The sequence below is a fragment of the Podarcis raffonei genome, chromosome 7 (assembly GCF_027172205.1).
Source record: "Podarcis raffonei isolate rPodRaf1 chromosome 7, rPodRaf1.pri, whole genome shotgun sequence".
NCBI lineage: Eukaryota > Metazoa > Chordata > Lepidosauria > Squamata > Lacertidae > Podarcis > Podarcis raffonei.
Window position 1 is genome coordinate 86,766,503 of NC_070608.1, and position 26,225 is coordinate 86,792,727.

General features: G+C 44.8%; 1 protein-coding gene and 1 long non-coding RNA gene across 4 annotated transcripts in view; both read left to right on the forward strand.

The window, feature by feature from the left end:
- The first annotated feature begins 142 nt into the window (after positions 1 to 142).
- LOC128418016 (uncharacterized) lies at positions 143 to 1,172 on the forward strand. The gene is made up of 2 exons (XR_008331643.1): positions 143 to 207; positions 590 to 1,172. It is a non-coding gene; the product is annotated as an uncharacterized LOC128418016 (long non-coding RNA).
- Positions 1,173 to 4,615: 3,443 nt separating this feature from the next.
- The window catches only part of DIAPH1 (diaphanous related formin 1), an 81,265-nt gene continuing 59,655 nt past the window's right edge, over positions 4,616 to 26,225 (forward strand). For all 3 annotated transcript variants that reach the window (XM_053397341.1, XM_053397342.1, XM_053397343.1), the window contains exon 1: positions 4,616 to 4,787. In XM_053397341.1, the coding sequence (XP_053253316.1) occupies positions 4,629 to 4,787 (159 nt within the window). In that variant the 5' untranslated portion in view covers positions 4,616 to 4,628. The remainder of the gene's footprint in view (positions 4,788 to 26,225) is intronic.

A 26,225-nucleotide genomic window follows, 5' to 3' on the forward strand; every position in this document is an offset into this window, starting at 1 on the left:
TGGCCCTTCACTGGACCTGTTTCACATCCTTCTTGAGTGTTTTTGCCTGGCTGGTATTTGTCCTCAAACTTGCTTGTCTGGAGGGGATACAAAAGACTGTATAGAAAGTAGCCTGCTGTAGAAACCTTTACCTTTGTTGCCACTTTGCCTGTCACTGGCATGTGGCCCTGGGAATAATAAAATTGTAGAACTGGAAGGGACCCCAGGGTCATCTAGACAGGACACGGGTGGCGCTGTGGGTAAAAGCCTCAGTGCCTAGGGCTTGCCGATCGAAATGTCGGCGGTTCGAATCCCCGCGGCGGGGTGCGCTCCCGTTGCTCGGTCCCAGCGCCTGCCAACCTAGCAGTTGGAAAGCACCTCTGGGTGCAAGTAGATAAATAGGGACTGCTTTCTAGCGGGAAGGTAAACGGCGTTTCCGTGTGCGGCTCTGGCTCGCCAGAGCAGCGATGTCACGCTGGCCACGTGACCCGGAAGTGTCTCCGGACAGCGCTGGCCCCCGGCCTCTTGAGTGAGATGGGCGCACAACCCCAGAATCTGTCAAGACTGGCCCGTACGGGCAGGGGTACCTTTACCTTTACCTTTTTACCAGGGTCATCTAGGCCAACCCCCTGCAGTGCAGGAATAAATGTCCAGAAGGGAATTTGGCCCTCCAACTGTAAATGGGTTCCTCATGTGTAATGTACAGTCACTTTCAGTCCTTTTTTAAAATTCTTATAGTAATGGAGCCCAGTCTCTTCTTTCACTTCTACAGGGGGCATGAAGTTACTTTTCATGGTCGTAGAAGCACTGTGGCACAAAGTGCTTTTTTTGCCACACATTCAGGAAGTATGTGGGTGCATGGGTAGTAACTGGAAACTGCAATACACACTCACTTAATTTACTGTCTGAAGGACATATGCAAGGTTCTGTAAAGCTGAGTTCACGCAGCCTAAGCCTCTGAAGACAGGGACAATATTTACCACAAGACTGCAGACATTATGTTGAAATGAAGGATTATTCACCCAGAAGTGTCCAAAATGACATTGTTCTAATTGCAACATCAGTTTCCTCTGATTTCAATATTGCTCATCCATGTATGTAGTTCAAACTTAAAATATTAGAGCACAAGTTACAGTGACTGATGTAAGATGGAAACATCTAAATTTAAAAATATAATTTTCATTATATCTATAGGAATACTCATCCAAGAACGTGACTGCTGCAAAGTGAACAGAACGAAACAGTGACATGTTGGTACATAACCAGTCCCACTGCTGCTAATAGCATGACAAGATGTCATAGTTCTAGATAATGGCTTCATTTACAGTCTCCAGAATGGGGCAAAAAAAAAAAAAAAAAAGCAAACGTGTGCCCTAAAAACAGTTTGCCAGTATACATGTTTGTGCACAGCTGGTATACTTCCCTGTGGGTACCATTCAAAGACTCTAAAACATGAGCCATAATCTCAATCCATGAATAAAGCGTTGGGGAGCTGTGCTGACCCTGCGGCAGGCTGCTTGGTACTCCAGCTTCCATCATCCCTTTGGGGCTGTTTCCAACCCTACAACTCTATGTGATTCAATTCTGTTATCCTTCACCATTGGCTGCACTTGTTGGGGCTGATGGAAATGGGAGTCCCAAACCACAGGCTCTCCAACCACAGTCTATATATTGGTTAGGATCCAAAGCATTCCATGCTTATGGACCAGGGACTTTGCAAATGTTTATCTGTGGTTGCAGCCACTGTGGTTGCAGGGTGCCAGAGGCTGCACCCTGGGGTCCCCTGAATCATAGGTGGTTGGTGTTGCAGCTGCTGTGGGAAGAGGGGGTCCAAATAAAGGCAGCATACCTTTATTTCGAAGTTATCTATTTCTTTTCTAGCCCACCTTTTCATGTGCATGGCAAAATATGGCAACCCTAATTTAACAGTACAATACATAGTAAATCATTAAGAAAAATAATAGTCCTCTAAGAACAGATAATAATAGCCAGTTAATTTTTTTTATTAAAACACAGCTATGAAAAAATAAGGGCAACTAAATAGACAAAAAAGCCTATCCTATTTCATTTTTTAAGACTTTTAAATAAAGGGTGTTTTTTGGCTTCCTGTGGAGGATTATCTTGGAGAGAATTTGCAGTGCTGGAGTCTGGGCACCTAATCAGGAGGCCCTCCTCTGAGTTCCCTTCAAACACTTATGAGCTACTGGGGCAGAGAGGAAGGCCTGACTTGAAGATCTCAGCGTATGGGCAGGTAACTTATTCTTCAGCAGTTTAGAGTTTTATGGATCATAACAAACGCCTTGAATTGTGCATGGATGGACAGCTGCAAGGTCCCAGGCTCTCCAACTAGACCCTGTCGACATCCTGCCTGCAGTATTTAAAGCCATCTAGGTTTAAACCATAGGGGCAATTTAAGGAAATTGATACATACTTGATGCAACTGTTGGTTTTGTGTGGGGGAGCTTTGGTTGGAAATCTAAACCGGTCTGATCTGCAGTATTATCCTAGACTATTAAGAGGCTTTGTTGCATGTTAACTCTGTCAGCCGGACTCAGCCTTTTGTTTCTGTTGTGTATTGAGTCAAAGGATTTTATATCTGTATTATTATTGTCTGTATTTGCATTATTGTAAAGTAACTGCCTTTTGGTTCCAGAGGGTACAGCTACTATTGGTTCATTTAAGCTGCTGTATTTGGATCCTCTGTCTTACTGGTTTCCTCCAAAAGGCAGGACTGTGATTGCCTGATATTGTTCCCTCCAAAAATGTATCCTTTCTAGCTAGTTCCCTGTCCCTATAAATGTAGCTCTCCCCTCCTCAGTTCTCAGTCTTGTTTGCTTTAAATAAGAAGTGTTACTACAGAACTGTCTCCAGCATATTATGTCAAGAGAGCTGAAATCACAAACCCCACGTCACAACAGTTTCCACAAGCAACACTCCGCTGCAGCTCCTCCAGGCTGTATTGGACTCTACTGGCATTAGAATTTGCACAAGCAGGGCTAGATTTAGGAGTTAAAAACAAAAAGAGCAAGACTCCAGCCCTTTATTGCGGCTGTTTGTTTAGGTATGGACATGCTGCTGCTGCTGCTCTATCTCAGTGTCACTACACTCCCCTCCCCACCCGCTTTCTCTATTGAATTTTACAGGTAACTGCTTCCTCGGCCCCTGGGCATGTTTTAAAATGGGTTTTTCCTCTCGGGACCCGGAAATCTCTTCTGCAATGCCTCGCTTTCCTTTCCTTATCTCTGTGGCTTCCGAAGGGAGAGCAGCGGAAGTTCTGCCTCATTACCAAAAATGTCCACCTTAGAGATAGAAAGTGTAGAGGCACCATAGGCTTCAAAGAGATACACATTTCGTTTTTGATGGGGGAAATTCTGTTCTTATATTGTGAAGGCGGAAAACTGCATCTATTATAAAATAGGATAAGACGAAATGCCCAATTTTAGGGATGGTTTTGGAAATGCTTTAAACGGTGACTGGAAAAAACCAAAACCCAATACAATAGCGCAGCTTTGAATGGGCAGCAACGGCTCCCAACCTCTACTCCTAACTCAGATCTTAGTTTGAGTGAAAAAAAAGTTTTAGAACATTTTAAAGGGCATGTCTGATAGGGTTGCCGTATTTTGAAGAGCAAAAAAGAGGACAATATGACGGCCATTGATAGCAAATAAACGCATTTTTCTCAAATTTTACTCCTGAAAAAGAGGGCGTGTCCTGGAAAAAGAGGACACATGGCAACTTTCCTACGTGCCTTGACAGAGTCCCCAGGCTTCTGCATGCAACTCGGCAAGGAGTTTTGTGGAAACAATTTTGACTTTTGCTGCAACTTGTAGAGTGTCTCGTATATGGGAGATATTTGACTGGAAATAAACTAATCTCAGCCTGCAACAACATTAGACAGTAGGCAATGTTGTTCAGAGAGAGTGTTAGGAGCTGAAGGAAAGCTTATTCAAATAAAGTTCTTTGTTTTATAATAATGTGCCGGCGGGGGAGTTTGTTTTTTGTTATTGTTATGCTATATATGTGTTTTTTGTGTTTGTGTGCGTGTTTTTACAGTATACTGCAAACCACCCTGTGATCTTTGGATGAAGGGCGGTATACAAATTTAATAATAGTAATATTTTTTTTAAGCCACATTTCCGCCTCCACCTTTGGGACCTTTGTTGCCACTTTCTCTTTCTCCAAGTCGCAGAGAACGACTGGCCGGCAAGGAGAGAGAGAAAGAGAGCGCCGAAAGGATCTTGGAAGTTGTTTCTCCGAGCTCACATGCCCCCTTCTACCCCATTTCCTATCTCTGCGCTCTCCTGATTTCCGACCAACCGCCTTTCTCTCCCTCTGCTTTGGGCGGGGGAGGCGAGGGGGCGTGGCTGCGTCTCACGTGCGACGTCGCCGCCGCGGTGGGCGTGGCCCTGTTTCCTGGGAGGCGGGCCGGCGCGCGGAGCAGCCACTGTGACGGAGGGCGGAGCCCGGCTGAGGCGGAGCTCGGCAGGCGCGGCTGCCCGGCCGTTGGGAGGTCCCGTCGGGTGGGCGTCGAGCTCCGTTGCTGTCAGGAGCCTCTCGCTCGCTCCTTGACTGACTGACTGACTGACTGCCTGCGCCGGGGGAGGAGAGCCCAGCTGCCCCCGTCCTGGTCGCGGACTTCGCGCCCCGCCATGGAGGGCGGCAGTGGCGGCAGCGGGGGACCCTCGCGCGGGACCGGCCGCGAGAGGAAGAAGAGCAAGGTCCCCGCCGACGAGGCCCCCGCGACGGCCGTGCCTGGAGGAGACCCCGGAGGAGGCGGCGGCGGCGGCGGGGGGAAGTCCCGCAAATTCGTGAGTGTCTCCGGAGGGAGGGAGGGAGGGAGCGGGAAGGACCTGCCGGGGCCGCACCTGCCCGCCCGCCCGGCCCCCGCCGCCGCCTCGTCCTCTGGCTCGTCCCGCGCTGGCCGGGGAAAGGCGGGCAGAAGCGGCCCCGGCAGGTCTCCGTCTCCCTCCCGCGCAGGTGTCCCGCCGGCGGCATCTCCCTCGGGCGGTGGGGAGAGGGGGGGCTTTGGCGGCCCCCGGATGCCGGATCCGTCCCTCTCAGCCCGGCCGGAGCTGGCGGTGCCCGGCAGAAGTTCTCCCTCCCTTCCTTCCCTCCGCACGTGCCGGGCTCCCTGCCTGACCCCTCGACCCCTCGCCCCGCTCCCTTTCCTTTGGCTGCGGGCAGGCGCGCGTGAGAATGAATTGGAAAACAAGAGTGGTCTACCAAAGAACAGGAGGAATAAGAAAGCCATGGCTTCTTTACGGTTACAAAGCCATGACTGTAAAACACAGGGCAAGTTTTGAAACCAGAATAGAGTAGATTGAGACTGATTTTTTTCCCTATAGAAAAAAACAAAACTCCTCATGCAGGTTTTCTTAAACATCTGGGTAGTCTTGCTTCTAAATAGGAAGGTCTTCAGCAGGTACCCAAAGGAACACAGTGAAAGGCACCTGACCGACACCATTAAGCAATATTTAGGTGCTATTAGTTTCTCTCTCTGTGTGTAGAGGGCTTGGATCAGGAAGAGGGCAGGCTTGATTTTGGATGGTGGGGTTGAGCCAAGTTTTTCCATATAGAAGAGACTCCAGTTTCTGATATTTCCCTCTCCAGTTAAAAGGACTGGAGGGCAGGAGGCTGTGAAAGGCAGCCTTTTTAGGCCCTCAGGGCAGCTGGTAATAGGAGGGAAATGCTGGGTTTTTGCCACTACAGGTGAAATTGAAAATAAATGGCCCTCTCCTCCCCACCCTGTCTCCTCCTCCTCCTCTGCCAGGTGCCAGGTGAGCAGTGGCAGGTGCGTGGCTACCTCGCCTCATGGGTGGGCTTGCCCTGTGTCCAGGGCCATTATAACATCTGAACAGATAAGCCAGTGAGATGACAAGGGACAGAAGGTAGAACAAGGAGCAATACTCTTGTAAAAAACCAACAACAGTAGCATGCTTGAAATTTATTTGGGGAATGGAAAGACTTTCAACTAAAAGTGTTCAAGCTCTTTGCTCAGTCATTGGTATCAAGTGAGCAGTCTCATTGCACTGTAGACAGGATCCTATCATTCTCCCCAGTAAGAGAGATGCTGGGGTTTTTGGTTGGTGTAGCAAGCTAACGTCTGTGGTGTTACATATTTTGAACCAGTATTAAGTAGACTCAAGTGACTGAATTTGTGCTTGGTGACTTGAATGTCATGTGGATAAACATGAGCTACATTTACAGTAAGCTTTGCAACTTTATGTTTCTCTAGTTTCAGGGCAAATTCTTTGCTTAATAACTGTATTTTACCTTTTAGAGCCTGGGATGCTTAAGGCCGCAGTGCAGCACACACCTATAGCTTTATTAAATGGGAAGCCTGAAATTTAGGACCCCCTCCAATCTGATGCCAAAGTTCTGTACTTGTTTTGTACTGCAAGTGACATGTTTTGTACCACCCCCCAAGCTGAGTAATTGATACTCCAACTGGGGTCCACAAGTATTCCCCCCCCAACCCAGTATTGTCTGATTCACTCCAAACAAGTGCCACAAGCTCACACCTATCTGTGTGAAAGCCCCATTGAGTACAGTGGGATTTGCTTCTGAGTAAAAGCTGCTCTGTAAATGTGCCAGGAGGGAGAGAATTGGAATAGTAGTCTCTATGAGATCACAAAGCTGTGCAGAAAACATTCCGGGGGGGGGGGGGAATTCCGCTGTGTATAAATCAAATTGGTTTGTCATGATAGGTTGTTCAGGACTGCAGATCAAGAGAAAAGGGTTAAACACACCTCCCTGCACATTGCTGTCCTGAACTTGATTTCCTCTCCTCTCCCTTTACAGTTGTGAAAAAGATTCTGGTAACTTGAACTAGCCTCAGTGTAGTTTGGCCCTGAGGCAAAGGTGTACACACACACACAGGCTTGATTGCAGAAACAGGAGACTTGTAATTCCTTTTTTGCTGAACTAACAGATACACTTTTAAAATTGTATATCGTTGTAGATCAATTTAGTATAACTTTGTGAAAGAATGTCAGAGAAAGCTATCACTCACTGCTTCCTTTGAAGAAGTATGGCTAAACTAGTTTTAGCTTCTCATTTGGTCTATTCCTGAACTGTTTTGTCACTTCCCCTGTGTTTGGGGGGGGGGGAATCAAGATTTGATAGTGTTTTGTGCATGTACAGACTTGTGTTTGGTTGAAAACATTCTTAGAAGTATAATTTATGGGTTCAGCAGAGCAGTATTTCTTTTACAAAGCAGCAAAAGGTGGGCAGGAATTTGAGTCAAGTGTGGAAAGCTTCACTACCTTTGGGTATGTCCTGTACTCCTGAGAGGAGTCTTGGTTCAGAAAGAACTTGTTCATTCGTCTTGCTTCTATACCACCCTTTCTCCCATACTGGCTCAGGGTAGTCGGCAGTCCCAATCAAATCAAATACAATTAATTACAAAAAGGGAGGGAAAATCTTTTAACTTCTAAAAACTTCATAGCAAAAAATACTTTATCAACCAAGTAAGTTCTATAATCTAGCGGACAAGAAAATAATAATCAACATTAACTTGGATACTCCAAATAACCTCTGTCCTGCAAAAGTCTGAGCAAACTGATATGTGTTCAGGCTGAAAGGTGTGTCAACAAGGAGGACAAACATACTTCCATGGGAAGAGAATTCCACAAATGGAGTGCTGCCACAGAGAAGACCCTGTCTTGCACCATGCATAAGGGGTCGTGCCAGGATATGTTCAGTATTAATGCAGTGCAAAAGCCTCTGATTACTGTGTTGCAACAGGCATGGTTTTAGATATTGTAGTTCGGGAAGTGTCAGGATTGTTGCTTTTTAACCTGTTAACTAGTGATGTGGATATGTAGCTTGTGGATGTAGCTTTGAGAGGTAAACTACCAGTTTCCAGGATTCTTTAGGGGAAGCCTTAAATGAATGGTGTGGATTTGACCTTGGTGCAACTGTTCAGCAGGTGATATTAAGCCCGTTGCTGGAAACTGGCAAGTTGAATTCCCATTTCTTTATAATGATAGAAATAATATTCCTCACTTGCCTAGATTATAAGTAGTTTTATAGCAGAGGTGTCTCAGTTAGGACACAGTTAAGAATTTGATGAAAATATCAAAGTGGAATATAAATAGTGACCTGACTATTTATGTTAAAGGTTAAGCTTTTTATAGGTTTTTTAACTGGGGTGTTTAACTTCCGGTGGTGACTTCTCTTGCTGTCTTTTGTGAATGTGGATAGAGAGCAGCCATAAAATGTATGCTAAAAAGATGTCAAGTATTTATTTCCTATGTGTAATGAGACCGTTCTGTAAGGAACTGTTTAAGCGCTTTTAGTTGCAGATTGATTTGCATTTGGTCTGTTTTGTCCTATTCTTGGATAACTTAACAAAAGTTTATATCTGAGGGAAAGGAAGTAAAAGTTCACAATTACATCCGGTTTTTCTCTTTCAGCAATATATTTACAAATTAGGAGAATGACGGAAGCAGTAAACTTTAGAGTTTTCATTTCTAAAAACAATGAAACTAAATTATCAGGTTGTGTGTATTAACTTGGGATATTCAAGATAACACGCATTTAAGAAGAGAAAACTTCAGAATGATGCTAATGGATGTGCATTGGAACAGTCCATCAAATTATACTTTATCTCTAGATGCTTTTGAAATCGATTAGATAAAATGTATGCATGTCCCAAATGACTTTATTGTACTTGTTCCTATTTTTAAGGGCAGAGCAATTGACTAGGTGATCTTTTGAAGGTTGTGTGCTTTGATGCTTGCATTCATCTGAAAATAGACTAAGCTCAGAAGAAGATGAAAGAACTCTCTGGTAATGTGTAGGAGAAAGCTACACAGTGGGGTTGGGTTTTTTTCCATCGTTACAATTATTATTTAAATTTTACTTCTTTCTTAGTTCAGGGTGACCTATGTGGGGCTTTTCCCCGTTTACCTTCACTACAGCCCTCCCCGCTGCACCAAGGATTCCCTGCCCGAGCTGCTTCAGGTCGTGGCGGATGTTCTCCTGGAGACACCTAGCTTGGTCGTCCTAGGGGATTTTAACATCCATGCCGACACGACCTTACAAGGGGCCGCTCGGGACTTCGTGGAAAGCATGGCCTCCATGGGGCTGTCCCTGAATAAGTCTGGCCCAACCCATAGCCACGGACATGCCTTGGACCTGGTGTTTACCTCTATGGATGTTGGTGATCTGACACTAAGTAAAAGCGAAATGAAAGAAGTGCCATGGTCAGATCACTTCCTGGTGCAACTGGACTTCTCTGCGACCCATCCCCTCTGCAGGGAGGTGGGACCGATTTGGATGGTCCGCCCCCGCCACTTAATGGATCCAAATGGTTTCCAGAGAGTGGTAGGGGATGCTTTATCCCATGTTGATGGCCTTTCAGCTGATTCCCTGGTGGCCCGCTGGAATGTGGAGTTAACCAGGGCTATTGACTGTTTGGCTCCGAAGCGCCCTCTCCGATTGCATGGAGCCCGGACAGCCCCGTGGTTTTCCACGGATCTGAGGGCAATGAAACAATCGTTGAGATGGCTAGAGCGCCGGTGGCGGATAACTCATTCCGAATCTGACCGGACACAGGTTAGAGCTCAACGTCGAGCCTACCAAGTGGCGATAGCGACGGTGAAGAAGAATTTCTTCACCACCTCTATTGCATCTGCAGAAAACAGCAGCAGGAGACTTTTTCAGGTGGTTCACAATTTAGCGGAACCACCTGCAACATCGGGGCCCAGTACGGGCCACATGTTCTCCTGCAATGATTTTGCAAAGTTTTTTGCAGATAAAATCGCTCAGATTTGGGAAGAAGTAGACTCCATCGTGGGAGCAGGGCCGGGGCGGGAGAGTGCTAGAGTTCTGTCTAGTCGAGTGGGATCAATTCCAATCTGTTACCTCCGAGGATGTGGACAGGCTGCTTGGACGAGGGAAACCAACCACCTGTCTCCTGGATCCTTGCCCATCCTGGCTTATAAAAGCTAGCCGGGAAGGACTGGGCGATGGGCTTCGTGGGGTGGTGAATGCTTCCCTCCGTGAGGGAGCCTTCCCAGACCCGCTGAAAGAGGCGGTTATTAAACCGCTTCTTAAAAAACCATCTTTAGATGCGGCCACGATGGCCAACTATCGCCCAGTCTCAAATCTTCCATTCTTGGGCAAGGTGATTGAGCGAGCGGTTGCCGAACAACTCCAGGCACGCCTGGAAGAAGCAGACCATTTGGATCCCTTCCAATCGGGATTCAGGCCTCATCATGGGACTGAAACTGCCTTGGTCGCACTGGTTGATGATCTCCGGCAGGCTAGGGACAAAGGTGAGAGCTGTTTCCTAGTTCTGCTGGATCTCTCAGCGGCGTTTGATACCATCGACCATAACATCCTTCTGGACCGTCTTCAGGGGCTGGGAGCTGGAGGCACTGTCATACAGTGGTTCCGCTCCTTCCTCCTGGGCCGTGTTCAGAAGGTGGTGGTGGGGGATGAGTGTTCAGACCCCTGGGCTCTCACTTGTGGGGTGCCTCAGGGTTCTGTCCTCTCCCCCATGCTTTTCAACATTTACATGCAGCCGCTGGGAGAGATCATCAGGAGGTTTGGGCTGGGTGTTCATCAGTATGCGGATGATACCCAGCTCTACCTCTCTTTTAAATCAGAACCAGTGAGGGCGGTGAAGGTCCTGTGTGAGTGTCTGGAGGCGGTTGGAGGATGGATGGCGGCTAACAGATTGAGGTTGAATCCTGACAAGACAGAAGTACTGTTTTTGGGGGACAGGAGGTGGGCAGGTGTGGAGGATTCCCTGGTCCTGAATGGGGTAACTGTGCCCCTGAAGGACCAGGTGCGCAGCCTGGGAGTCATTTTGGACTCACAGCTGTCCATGGAGGCACAGGTCAAATCTGTGTCCAGGGCAGCTGTTTACCAGCTCCATCTGGTACATAGGCTGAGACCCTATCTGCCTGCGGACTGTCTCGCCAGAGTGGTGCATGCTCTGGTTATCTCCTGCTTGGACTACTGCAATGCACTCTACGTGGGGCTACCTTTGAAGGTGACTCGGAAACTCCAACTAATCCAGAATGCGGCAGCTAGACTGGTGACTGGGGGCGGCCGCCGAGACCATATAACACCGGTCTGGAAAGACCTACATTGGCTCCCAGTACGGTTCCGAGCACAATTCAAAGTGTTGGTGCTGACCTTTAAAGCCCTAAACGGCCTCGGTCCAGTATACCTGAAGGAGCGTCTCCACCCCCATCATTCTGCCCAGATGCTGAGGTCCAGCGCCGAGGGCCTTCTGGCGGTTCCCTCACTGCGAGAAGCAAAGCTACAGGGAACCAGGCAGAGGGCCTTCTCGGTAGTGGCGCCCGCCCTGTGGAATGCCCTTCCAGCAGATGTCAAAACGATAAACAACTACCTGACATTCAGAAGACATCTTAAGGCAGCCCTGTTCAGGGAAGTTTTTAACGTGTGATATTTTACTGTATTTTTGGTTTTTATGGAAGCCGCCCAGAGTGGCTGGGGAGGCCCAGCCAGATGGGCGGGGTATAAATAGTAAATTATTATTATTATTATTATTATTATTATTATTATTATTATTATTATTAAGTAGGTTAGGTGAGGAGAAAACGTCTGGCTTAATGTGGTTTATGGGTCAGCAGTGATTAGAACCCAGACCTTTCCACTTAAAAGCCAACCACCCTATTCACTGCATCACACCTGCCCTCTCTCTCTCTCTCTCTCTCTCTCTCTCTCTGTGTGTGTGTGTGTGTTGGATTTGATTTAAATCACTAGTCAGTAAGACTTGATTTAATTTTTTTTTTTTTTTACAAAAAGACTCATTCTTGCTGGTATAATGTTAATATTTACAACCAGATGAAGGTTTCATTTTTGGAATAATTTTCAGAGTAGTTTTTACAGTTATATCAAAAATTACTGATTTGGTTATACTATTAGAAATACATAGACAGAAAACTATGAAATTATTGTGAGGTTTAAGAAGTTAACTGTTTGTATTTGGACAATTTTTCTGCTGTACAGTGGTACCTCAGGTTAAGAACTTAATTCGTTCTGGAGGTCTGTTCTTAACCTGAAACTGTTCTTAATCTGAAGACCACTTTAGCTAATGGGGCCTCGCACCACTGCCGCGCGATTTCTGTTCTTATCCTGAAGCAAAGTTCTTAACCCAAGGTACTATTTCTGGGTTAAAAAGACTGTAACCTGAAGTGTCTGTAACCAGAAGTGTCTGTAACCCGAGGTACCACTGTACTTTATTGGAAGGAGAAAAATAATCATTTCCTTAATAACAGTTTAAACCTTTTATTTAACTAAAGCAATAACATTATAGCATATGTATTCATGTTTGTTGACTGGTGTGGTTAAACGATTTAACAAAAAACCCCAACTTAGACTTAGAGTTTTAGCACAAATGAAAAACTTAAAAGAAATCCTTATTTCCTGATGAATTAGCGTTTGGACTATAACTTAAATAGAAAACTATCTCTAGAAAGATTTTTCCTCCAAAAGCATTTTATTTTAAAAATCTGATTTAAATAAATAAAATCTGGTTTTTTGATTTTTCTAAAAAAAACACCAGCAATTTTTATCCATCCTGATTTATATGTCCTGTACACCATGAAAATGCCTTATCCGTAGTGCTGTTGGGGGTTAACGCAGATAAAGGGGTCAAGTGTAGGAGTTAACACAGACTGACCTGTCTTATCATATTACATCCTTTAACATTTGAAGAGTATCATCTCTTCAGCCTATTATAAACAGACATCAATGGCTGCAGAATACTTGCAGTGATCATCAACAAGTGGAAAAAATGGCACAAGAGTCTTTCTGCCTCTCTGTGTTGAACTTCTACCACACACACAGTTGAGGACTGAAATAGATAAGACTTCTATATTAAAAGTGCATATTTCACTACTGGCCCCTTCAGTAAAAATGTAAATTTCTGCAAGCAGAAAAGAGCCTCTCATCCTTGTCAGATGTAAAATATTTCTTCTGTGAGTTACCCTAGTTGGTGCAAACTGAGTATTAATAATAGTCACAATAATATTTTCAAAATACTGATGATATTGTCAACAAAAACAAAGCTTTTGACTGTCTATACATTGGGCCTAAGTCACTAGTAGCGTTTGATGAAATAAATTACAGTGGAACCTCGGAAGTCAAATGCAATCCGTTCCAGAATGATGTTTGACTTCTGAAACGTTCGAATTCTGAAACGCGGCTTCTGGTTGGCTGACATCTAGGCTTTTTGCAGATTGGAAGCCCTGTTGGACGTTCAGGTTCCAAGGAACTTTCGAAAACTGGAACACTTACTTCCGGATTGCCAATGTCTGGGAGCCGAAACATTCGGGAACGGAGTGGTTTGAGAACCAAGGTTCCACTGTATTATCTTATCTTTCTGAGATGTTGCCATGCTGTTAAGGGGAAAGGCTTAAATGAAACTTTGTTTAGAATACACTGGGGCCCTGTTGATAGGTTTTATATTATTGCTCTTTGCTAAGTGCTTTAATTCTGTTGGAGCCACTCCTAAGAATGAAAGGAGGGAAAGCCTGTTTATACCTGATGGTTCTGAAAGGAGTGTTTGCTTCTGAGGCTAGAAGGGGTGGTTGTGGACAGCCAGGTACATTTGCCCCAGGCCTTGGAGGGCTAAGCTGCTCAGGAGCCCCCGCCAAGGGCATGCTGCAATTATCCTGTCATGCCAAGAGCAAGACTTCTGTCCCAGGCCTCAGACAAGCTCTGCACATCCTGCTAGGAGGTATATGTAGTCCTCATAATTGTCTCACAAAGATGTCTATCTCCAAGTGACCAGCCCTAACCCAGTTTACATTGCCTTAGAGTATTTGAGAGACTCACTAAGCAGTTCTTGGAGAGTGTTATCTCTGCATTAAAACTGTGCTTGCACGTCAGGTAAGTAAAACTGCACATGATTGGGGCAGCAGTTGCTGTGATCGAACATTCTGGGGCTAATGAGCAACTGGGATTTCTTAATTCTTCATTTTACACAGTTAGTTAATATAGCCACAATGGAAGGATATTCTGCTTTTATTTTAATAGGGTTTTTAGAGTGCCCAACTAGATGATACAAAACAGCTACATTTGTTTATTCACACATCTGTCTCAATCACATATAAAGTTGGGTGGTGGTGCTTTACACTTCTTATATCTGAGCTGAACTAGGGAGAATAATTTGTGGAGTGATGGAGTGCTTGGGATGGTAAAGGTAAGGTAAAGGTAAAAGCCCCCTGGATGGTTAAGTCCAGTGAAAGGCAACTATGGGGTGTGGCGCTCATCCCACTTTCAGGCTGAAGGAGCCAGCGTTTGTCTGCAGATAGCTTTTTGGCTCATGTGGCCAGCATGACTAAACAGCTTTTGGCGCAACGGGACACAGTGATGGAAGCCAGAGCGCACAGAAATGCCTCTTACCTTCCCGCTGCACCAGTACCTATTTATCTACTTGCACTGGTGTGATTTCGAACTTCTAAATTGGCAGGAGCTGGGACAGCAATGGGAGCTCACCCCGTTGCATGGATTCAAACTGCTGACCTTCCAGTCGGCAAGCCCAAGAGGCTCAGTGGTTTAGACCACAGCGCCACTCGCGTCCTGCTTGGGATGATAAGGCTGGGATAGGGAGGGTACAGCTGCTTTTTATCCATGTGCCAAAACCTTACGAGTCAGACAGGCATGTGAGCAGCAAACTTGGCTTTTTGCTGGTTGATCCTGGGTACGATTGCAAATGAGGTTCCTTCCTCCACACATTTGATCCAGTAATTGCCTGCTCCTAATTATTGAGTCGCAGTGTTTGGAAACATGTCTCTTCCTTAGCCCTGCAGCAGCTGTCTCTTCAGATGTGACGAACTGTGGTGGATCTGGAGATGAGAGCTGTCCAGGGATCACTAGCAAGAGAAGCATTGATGAGGGATGAGCCTTTCCCTTGACACAATAGATCATAGGCAGGCAAAGTAAGGCCCAGGGGCCAGATCTGGCCCAATCGCCGCCTTAATCCGGCCCGCGGACGGTCCTGGAATCAGCATGTTTTTACATGAGTAGAATGTGCCCTTTTATTTAAAATGCATCTCTGGGTTATTTGTGGGGCATAGAAGTTTGCTCATTCCATATATATATATATATATATATATATATATATATATATATATTTATTTATTTTCAGTGTGATGCAAGCAAATTTTGATTCTCCACGGGTGGCTCAGGGAAAAGTCTGAGAGCCCCTGCATTGGATGATTATCTCTTGCTTGTTGTCTATGGTGAGGTGCTGCTCCATTGTGAGTGTACTGGCACGTTTAGGTCTCCTCTGTTTGAAGGCAGAGGAGATGGAGAGCAGGGAAACCTGTCATCCAGCTAGGAGCTCAGAGCCTGGTCAGTAGCTCCTACAGTTGCGGAGTTCAGCTGGATCAAGCAGGACTGGTGGGAAGGCTGGAGAACAAACTTGGCAGCAACTGCAGTGGCTGCAATTGGCAGGGAGCAGTGAAGTGGAAATGTAGAAAAGCAGCCTAATGGTTCCTTTCAGCAATGAGTTGGCCTGACCGAGGGAGTGTGTGAGGCCTAGAAAGGTTTGGAGGCGTGGACCCTTTCCCCTCACATACAACACCTGTATTTGGGTGCGGAAGAGGGAGAAGCAGCTGCCCAATCACAGCCATGCGGAATTTGTTTTATATTCTGATTAAAACACATGGATTTGAGGTGGGTACAGTGGTTTATGCTTGCCCTCCAGACCAGGATTGTGAACCATCTTCAAATTGTGGTTTGCAGTCCTGATCTGGAGAGCACATGCAATTAATTGCCAGTTTTGACAAAATAGCTTGCAGTTTGTACTGAAAGGGCAGCAACTACAGTACAGTGGTACCTCGGGTTAAGAACTTAATTCGTTCTGGAGGTCCGTTCTTAACTTGAAACTGTTCTTAACCTGAAGCACCACTTTAGCTAATGGGGCCTCCTACTGCTGCCGTGCCACCGGAGCACAATTTCTGTTCTCATCCTGAAGCAAAGTTCTTAACCTGAGGTACTATTTCTGGGTTAGCAGTGTCTGTAACCTGAAGCGTCTATAACCCGAGGTACCACTGTAATTGAAGAGGACCATGTGAGAAGGCAGGGGTAGGGGAATTGATGAGCAAAAGGCTTGTTTCCATAGTATGAAATATTTGGGGTTCCAACTGAACCAAGTTAGCATGTATGATAACTACTGGATAGTTCAGTATTGTTTAATTCAGTCTTCAGATTATTATATGCCCTTAATGCTGTGATGTGGTAGACTTCAAGCACATTGGCTTTTTTCTTTCTTACGGGGGGCTGGAAGAAGCTGGAAAGTAGGATTGTTGCTTGTGGTATGTGCTTGTGTCTGGAATCCTGCTTCCATTTTCTAAATAGACATTACATCTTTTGTCACATTTTTCTGTTATTGGGTCAAGGTGGCGCTGTGGTCTAAACCACTGAGCCTATTGGGCTTGCCGATCAGAAGGTCGGCAGTTTGAATACCCATGACGGGGTAAGCTCCCGTTGCCGTGTCCCAGCTCCTGCCAGCCTAGCAGTTTGAAAGCACACCAGTGCAAGTAGATAAAGAGGTACCGCTGCTGTGAGAAGGTAAATGGTGTTTCCGTGCACTTTGGCACTCGTCACAGTGTTCTGTTGCACTAGAAGCAGTTTAGTCATGCTGGCCACAGAAAGCTTTCTGTGAACAAACACCAGCTCCCTTGGCCTGAAAGCGAGATGAGCGCTGCAACCCCATAGTGGCCTTTGACTGGATTTAACCATCATTAGGTCCTTTACCTATTACCTTTTACCTATATAGAGAAGATAGTTTGTAGGCCTGTTAATATTAACAGCTTGATTTTGCACTGTAGCACGTGTGGCTTCTATTTTTGGGGTGGTATTGAATGCTAGTCCTGCTCAGAGTAGACCCATTTACATTAATAGACATGGGCTACTTAGGTTTATTCATTTCAGTGGGTGTACTGTGAGTAGAATTGAATACAACCCATAATTCTGATGTGTTTTTCCCGTTTCCTCTCCTTTTCCTAATAGGCAAAAACTAATATATGGTCAGGTAACAGCTTTGTGCTCCAGTCCTTAACCCTGGATATTTTGTAGTAATTGTTTGGATATAATTTAAGTCATTTTAAATTTTTTAAAAACATCAAGTGGTACAAGTTACTCAAGATAAGCAGAATGGTCACGTTCATATAATCCAATCCTCACTTAAGCCAGGTCAGGTTTTACTCTCCCCTTCACACGAACAGCAAAATCAAACAAGGAAGTTGCTCTTAACCAAAGCATCCTGTTAAAAGCATAGCAGGAAGTATGGTTAATGACTTCAAGACAAGCCTGCAATCAGAAGGCAAATTTAAGCCGTTACTAGGTGACTTGATTTCCAGTAAAGTGGATGGAAGCAAGCATTGTGTATATTTCCAGTTTCCCTAAAACACCTTTTTAAAGGTGGTTGTTCCAACAGCTTTGACACTTCTGGAAATATTACATATAAGACCGTGATATGAGAGAGCCTTTCTTGATTCATTTGATTCCAAGTATCAGGAGAGGTATGGTCTGGTGTGGCACAAGGAATAGTCTGCTTGGCATCAAAGGGACTTCTGATTTGAACCTCACACATCTGACATCTGTAGTAGACTATAAAGTTTGCCATCTCTGTCAGTTTAAATTATAGCCAAGTAGCAAAATTGCTCCAAAAGTATCTCTGATCATTATTTAAATGTTTTAGACTTAATAGAAAAACTGGAAGAATGAGATATCAATACAGTCATACCTCTCATTATGTTTGCTTCATGATACGTTTTTTCAGGTTGTGTCTCGTGGCGACCCAGAAGTACCAGAAAGGGTTACTTCTGGGTTTTGCCACTCTCGCATGCGCAGACGCGCAAAATGATGTCATGTACATGTGCAGAAGCGGTGAATCGCAACACATGGGTGCACAGACACGGGTTGCATTCCTTTCAGGTTGTGAACGGGGCTCCAGAACGGATCCTGTTCGCAACCAGAGGTACCACTGTAATTTCATTGGGAAATGTTTCATTGATGGCTTGGAAGACTTCTCTATCTATAATGCTTCTGCCAGTTTTATTGGAAACATTTAACTAGGTCCCTTCTGGTATGCACTGCCCCCCCCCCAATTTAAAAGGCCACGGATTATTTAATTAGCCGAAGGCCTGGGAGAAGAAGAGTGTTTTTGTCTGGTGCCTAAAGGTGCCAGGCAAGTCTCCTTGAGGAGAGTATTCCACACTTAAACATTTCTTAAATAAACCAGCCACATATATATTTTTATGTTTTTAATTTAGTAATGTTCAGTTTAATAAGTACCGGTATATATTACAAATATTGCAGCCCCTGCTCACAGATGACTGAGATGTTATCAGAAATGTTACCTGGTTAATCCAGAGTGTCACAACAACAACTAAATAGGAGCAGTTTCTTAATAACTTTTACACATTCATTCAGCCCTTCTAAGTTTTCAAAGTGCTTCTCATGGATTATCATCTAGCTGCAATTTTTACAATAATGGCGTGCCCTAAGTTCATATTATCTCCCATATGCCATATGGAGAGGCTGGGAGAGAATAATTTGCCAAAAGCTACTTAGTGAGTTCATGGCAAAGGCCAGATTTGATTTTTATCCACAGTGGTGCACCAGCTCCTACAATGATCTACACATTACCCGCAAGAAATCAGCATCCTATTACTGTATAGTGATACCTCCGGTTGCAGACGGGATCCACTCTGGAGGTCTGGTCGGATCCTGAGGTTTCTGCAACCTGAGGACCGCTTCTGCACATGTGCGCACGCCAAAACCCGGTCAAATACTTCCGGGTTTGCCGCTTTCGCATCCTGAAGTTTACGTAACCAGAGGGTTACGTAACCAGAGGTACTACTGTATTTTTTCATGGAGTTTCAGTTTAAAAATAAAAATAATAAACTGGGTTGTTTTAAACCAAACCACCTTGCACATGGAACAACTTCTGTGGTGCAATGGAAAATGCCTTCCTCCCCCAGAGGAACACCCAGATCATATTTAGGGAAGTAGGGGCTGCACAGCAAACCAAGTTTCATTGTGCCTGCAGAAGCCACCCCATGCACACAGTGATTTAACTGGATGCAACCCATTGTTCAGTTAGTAATACACATAGATATTATGATGATGATGACTTTGCTTGTTTCAACTTGTATATATTATGCATTTAGTATATTACTAATTGAAATGACTAAAGCACTGCACACATGGAATGACATTTTCTAGGGAAACCTGCCTAAACTTTTTTTGGGTGACTTTCCCTAGTATGCTTGCGTGCATATATTATGTAAGAACATAGTCCTTTAGTGTGCAAAAAATTGCATATTAAGTTTTCAGCACCTTCACTTTTTAAATTTTTAAAAACACTATAAGGAAGTATATGTGGTTGTGTTGTCACATCCCTAAAAATATTTTCATTACATCAAGTATGAGTTTTTCCCCTCTGTGGGAGTCATAAAGCCATGGCAGAGGTTTGTAAATACTGCAGGGTACCTCCGGACCTCGTGACCAGCACTCTGAGCTTTACAAGGTATTGGAATGTAATGACCTTATATGGCATGGGTGCAATAAAAGCTTGACCGGATGAGGTAACATGAGATTGGCAAACGGCCATGCGGCTGGACAGAACAAAGGATAATAAAAGTGACCAGAGAGGGAGAAGAAGTCTGAATGAGCTGCCCTCCGTCCATGGAATTTCAAGGTCAGTCTCTGGTTTCCCAGAGTGTTATCTTTCCAGCTGGCCTCAGTCCTGCAATAGTATCAAAGTTCTCCCACTAGAGGGACACAGTTTCCATTTGTATCAACTTAAGTTACTTTTCTCCATCTTGAAAAACAGAAGAGGACGAAAGGAACTTTGTATTTTTAGTGACTGTCAAGTCCATTCTAAAAAAAATCTTTTAAAATAAATCTCCAAATGTCAAAGGCAGCCCGTTCCCAGGCTCAGAGCTGTGGTTTTTCAATTTCATAGAGCTTCTTAAATTCAAAGCTTCCACCCTACGTCTTCAAAAAGGGGGTTTGCATTTTAAAACGATGGATAATAAAACCTTTATCAAGACCTTTCAGGATTTTAGCTTGTAGGGTCTTTGTTTCGATCTATATACAAGAAGCGGAAGGCGGACTTCCTATTTGAGCCTTCCCACGTAGCTGCTGAATTAGTTCTTTTAAATCCTCCAATTCAAACTAAAAGCCTTGTTGACCCTATTTTCTTTTAAAATCTTCCGTTTAGTTCTACTCACGGGTAGTTGCTTTTGGAATCAAATTGTCCATAGGAAAAAGTCAGCGCTCTCCGGCAACGGCTGTGCGGCTTCACTCCGTGAAAGAAGCAGTCTGTTCGTAGCACCGCGCCGCTCGCCCTATCTCGCTCCGGAGACCCGAAAAATCGAGGTCTCCCCGCGAGTAGGGGGGCGCAAATGGTGCCCGCCGAACCCCAAGTTCACAGGCTTCACCCGCCTGTGATTTCTGGAGGGTCCCCGCTTTCGCCGCAGCGCGGGACCTGATCTCACGGAGCTAGTTCCTCTGGAGATCAGAGGAGCTCCGCCATTTGCCGATGGCGCCAACCCGGAAGTCCTCTGTACAACATAGCCTTTGTACAGCACAGCCATTGACTCCTCTTGCTTGTCGCTTGCCCCAGATTCTTCCAAACCAAGTGAAATAAATGCTTGAAAACATGCATGCACCCACATAATTAACATGTGAAACGACTGAGGTTTTGAATGATGTATTAAGATTATAGATTCATCCTGGATATGTAAATCCATTTGTTTTCTGAAGATCAAAACTGATTTCTGATATAACACTTTCTTAGGAGATTCCCAGTAAATATGAAACAGCTTCACTCCAATATTCCATAATATCTAACAGATGTTTTTCGTTGTTGTGTAAATTCTGTTTAACCAATGTATCATTTAAACATAATAATATGCAAACCTTTCCTTAAGGTTTATTTTATGGTGTCAAATTAGGTACAGTTTGCCAAAACCAACTCCATATGCTATTTGATACAAACCTTACAAAATCTATTTCCCGTTTCTCTTGATAAATCCTAGGTTTTTACCTAGATATTTCCTTAAAACTTGCCCAACAGCCCTTTTGAGGTGTTAAAATCAACAAATAAGAATCTGTTTTGTCTTGTAGCAGACCAAGCATTCTAAATAGTGTATCTATTTCAGGTTCATTATGCCATATGCTAATTTTTATCATGCACCTTCCCTGACTCAGGACCCCTGGACCTGGAGGTACATAATACAGCAGGTGTTTGTGACTCTGTGTGTGTGTGTGTGTGTGTGTGTGTGTGTAAGAGAGAGAGAGAGAGAGAGAGAGAGAGAGAGAGAGAGAGAGAGAGATTGAATTGCTGTATAGGTGCACACCCATTGCCTTTGCCTTGGTGGCATTCAGGAGTCACTGTTCAAATACCTTCTCCTCCCCCAGGGAGTTTTAAAGTGGAACTCTCTGTACAGTTTCTGAATGTCTTGTTTGTGGATCTTGCAAAGGAAAAGGGACCGTGAATATGTGTCCAAGAATACTAGTTTGCAGTAATAAGTCTGGCATGTGGAGATTCATGGCCTTCAGCTTTCTCTTCCTTTCTGCAGAGTGAATGCTCCTCATTGGGTCTCCTGTGAGAGAAAGACTACTCCTAGGTGTTGAAGGACAGCTTTCCAAATATAGCTTTCTCAAGCCACATGGGAGAGACTTGAGAAAGTTTACTTTGAATTAAAGATTTCATCCTTATATTTATGTGATGTGCTTTGCACCTGGCAGGGGTCCTGAGAAGTGGGAGCAGAATGCTATTCTGATGTGTAGATGTTTTATCTTGACTATGTAGTACACTGGTACCTCGGGTTACAAACTTAATTCGTTCCGGAGGTCCGTTCTTAATCTGAAACTGTTCTTAACCTGAAGCACCACTTTAGCTAATGGGGCCTCCTGCTGCCGCCGCGCCGCCGGAGCATGATTTCTGTTCTCATCCTGAAGCAAAGTTCTTACACCGAGGTACTATTTCTGGGTTAACGGAGTCTGTAACCTGAAGTGTATGTAACCCAAGGTACCGCTGCACATTGCCCTGAGCTCCACTTATATAATAAAAATATAAGAATGTCATCATGCTGCGTTTGCTGGACCATACACAGGTGCTGCTGCATACTATAGCATGATAGGCAGCCTAGGTGAGCTGTGGACAGGCTGCAACAGCCCCCCAGTTTCCCTGGATCTTCAGCCTTCCAGGTCTGGGACCCCTGCGATTCAGATCCCCAGGCTGGCATGCATTGCTACTGGTCATCTTCCTCCTCTCCACTCACCTTGGGGATCTGCTGCTTCTGCTGCCACTACCTGGCAGGAGGGGGAGCTTGGGAACAAGGAAGCTAGTCACAAGTGGTGGCCAGTTGGCCTTGTAATTTTTTCATGCAGCCACCAGTTCCCAGGCTGGCTTGCTACAGCTTCTGACTGCTTTCCTCTTTCCCATGCATTTTCTCTGCCAGATCATCGTAATGGTGGACTGGTGAGGGCATGAGAAGCTCTAAGCCTTTTATGATCCTCCCTGCCCTCCTCCCTTGTACCGCCAACATGAGGGAGAGGCAAAGGAGAAGCAGGATCGGTAAAGGCTACGAGGAGCTCCCAAGGGGAGCAAGGGTGGCTGCATCTAGTATATAATATATTTAATGTTCTTATTGCAATCTTAGGTTTGGTAAAAGAATTTTACATAGTATTCATTTTCTGCCCCCCCCCCCCGCCATTCCATGGGTGTTTCTCCCACTCCTGCTTCTTTCTTTAAAGAAGAAAGCTAGAAGTTTGATAAGAAAACAACTACACTCTGTGGCTTTATGTTCTTGCCCTCTCTGCCAGCGCAAAGAGAAGCAGCACTTCTCCGAGTGGAGAACTTGGCAGGTTGCATCTAAGAAGCACTTCAGTTCAACTCGAAAGTCAACAGGGTCGCTTAAGAGTCTCTTTTGCAATAATAATGATACAGCTGCCAGGTCACTGGAGCTTGTTTTTCCTTCCATGTGTTAATTTAGAGGTAGCCAATGTGGTGTCCTCGAGATGTTGGACAACAGCTCCCCTACTCCCTGACCATTTGCCCTGTTGACTGGGTCTGATTGGTGTTGGAATCTAGCAGCTTCTAGGCATCCCATTGATTATCCCTGCATTAAGTAACCTGTAGGCAATTTTCGCCTTGCACCTTTTGACTTCCTGGCAAAGATCTAGCTGAGGATCTAGTTTATTTGTGAGAGGACTCAATTGTCATTGGATTGTCTTCATTTTCTTTATCTCCTGTAAATGCATGACAGGGACCATTTCTTCTGTGCAACTGTTTGAAAAGGCTTTGCCTTTTCCTGAGTATTTGCTTCATCACTGCAGCTTGTTCCGTTAGTTGTCAGCTCAAGGGTGGGTAGCTTGTTTCCTGTGCTTCAAACCACAAGACACTCTGTCTGTGCCTTACTCGGATATGTAGTCCTTAGGCAAGGGAGGCTGAGTTGCTCCACTCCTGCCAGATACACTTGCCAGAAGGCTGCCTCACGCTGATCTCCTTCTCTTAAGTCGGGTGCTTTTAAAAAACTGAGCACTCCAGTCAGCGGTGCCTTTGGATGTAGAGGTTCAGGGTCAACCTAAGCTCTCCCCACCTCCCTTTGCCTGCCAGTACCTCCTTCAGAAAGAGTTGTGGTTGAGAAGGTAAACTGCTCTAGGCAGAGGTTAGTCCCTCAGTTTCCACAAACTCATAGGAAGCAAAACACCTGGATTTGCAAATACGTTGGTTTAAAACCAGATCTCCAAAATGGCTATTTAGGATCAGCATATAAGGTCACAAAAGTGAGCCAAGCAGATTGTAAACAGCACAGCATTTTTCCCCTGTAGCAAATGGGAGTTGTTATCAAAAAAAGGGTTGTGAGTGTGTCTTGAAAAAGGAATTAGCAGTCCTCTGATCTCAAGGATACACAAGAAATAACCTGAAAGGAGATGGCGAACACATTTCAAGAATAATTCCTTGAACTGTTTTGGGTTTTGTGCTTGTTTACTTTCTCTTTACTTAAATGAGGATGGAATAAGTATTAAGTGTTTTTTAAAAAGTACTTAAGGCAAAATGTAAATGTAGCTATTATCACTTCAGATAGTTGAATCACATAGCATCAACATTGTCAAACGAAGTAGCTTGCTGAAAAATAAAATACACTATGCTTACACCTTCATTAGGTAGGACCAATGAAAATGTTGCAAACCATGAGCAGGCCTTCTAGTTCTCAAGGCCTCTTCCTCAGGCTGGATCTTAAGCAGAATTGGGGGGGGGGCGGGGAGGAGAGGAAAAAGCTGGTCATGATCTTGTTGCCCCTGAAGCCTGTGGTTTGTAACAGTATTAAAGTGGAATGCAGGATGAGTTATGCAGATATAATTGGATTAGCCTCATTAGGTACAAGACAGACTGCAGGATTCACCCAGGGTGACTGGGACAAAGGCAAAATAATGGTGGTTCTCCCATTTTTGAAAATATAATATCTAGTTGTTACTGGGTTCTGTCTTTATCCCTAATTGAAGCACAAAGATCCCTTGTGAAGCAGAGAGCAGCATTGTATTTGTACTAGCAAAATTGGAGATTCATTTTGGTGGAGCACTATCACAGATTTAAATATCTGTGTTCAGCACTTTACTTTGGATATAGACATATAAAAATGTTAAAGGTTTTGAACCTTGGGGATATATTTTATAAGGATTAAAATGTGAGGTCAAGTACCAAGAGGTCAAATGGGTTTGGTCATGGCTAGACAAGTGCTAATCCACAAGTGAGATTAAAATATACATTTCCTTTGGAAACAAATTTAGGATTTTTGAAGAAGAAGAAGAGTTTGGATTTGATATCCCGCCTTTCACTCCCTTTAAGGAGTCTCAAAGCAGCTAACATTCTCCTTTCCCTTCCTCCCCCACAACAAACACTCTGTGAGGTGAGTGGGGCTGAGAGACTTCAAAGAAGTGTGACGAGCCCAAGGTCACCCAGCAGCTGCATGTGGAGGAGCGGAGACGCGAACCCGGTTTCCCAGATTACGAGACTACCGCTCTTAACCACTACACCACACTGGCTCTGGGATTGTTCTGTCTTTATTTGAGTGCAGATACATGGGATCTGCAGCAAAATGTTGCAGTGTACTCTCATGTCCTTACAGGAGGGCTGCTGTTCAGGGTCTTGCCAGCCTGACATCTAACTTGCAGATTCCACCAAGCATACTGATTCCTCCCATTTGTTTCTCGGTGGCCTCATTCTGGCTCTGAGTAAAATTGAGTTGAATACCACCCATATTAATTAGCAAAACATCTTTGTGTAAACAAATTATCTTTTTTTCTATTCTCCCTCATAAAAAGTTCAGAATTCTAGTAACAGTTGATCCTGCCTATTTTGTGTCCAATCAAGCTGCTGTTTATGGCACAGCTGCAGGTGGCTAGAAGATAAGTTGGCAACTCTTCCATCTCTGCCCCCAACTCCACTTTCTTTCTGTGAAACTCCAAATTGTACTCACACCAACCACATCACCAAATTAGTTGGATATGGAATGAAGAAATTAGTGGGACCTGTTTCCCTTTTAAACCACACCTGTCTTTTAAGCTGCTGGACTAATGCCAGGTGGGTGGTTTGCAGATTAACTTGCTAGTTGCTTCTCTGATTTTCACCTCTTGGCAGGTGCCAAGATTCTGCAGCCACTTCTCCATGTAGGCAGTCTTCAGTGCTTTCCACCCAGGGATGACCTCTGTATTCTCCTAGCAGAATGTCTCTTCCAGCAAATGTAATGCATAATGAATCACACCACCATGGCATTTGTAACTGTGTTCTCCTTTAGACCCAGCAGAGTGTGCAGCATTAATCAGGTTCCTATTGCACGTATTGTACATGCATGCATGCGTACATATTCTCCACCCACCCACACCTCAGAATAAAACTTCTGCTAAAGTGGAATGTAGTCCAAAGAAGCTGATGCCACAAACGTGTTCTAGCCTTTAAAATGCCTCAGGAGTATAAGCTTTGCAAAGTGCTCTCTCACTGAAAAGTACTGAGCTTGGCTCTATTCACTTTTAAAAGTTGCTGAGGAGCTCAGAGACCCAGCTGTATTCTAGAGCACTTTTAAAATTCCCTTGCTTGGGGTGCCTGCCCTTGAACCTTCCGCTTGCTCACCCTCCTTCCTGCAGTAGGATCCCCCCTCCCTGCTTGCAGCTTAGGTTTTAAGCTTGCCTGTGATAATGTGGGCACACCCACACAGACGCTCACAGTTTATGTG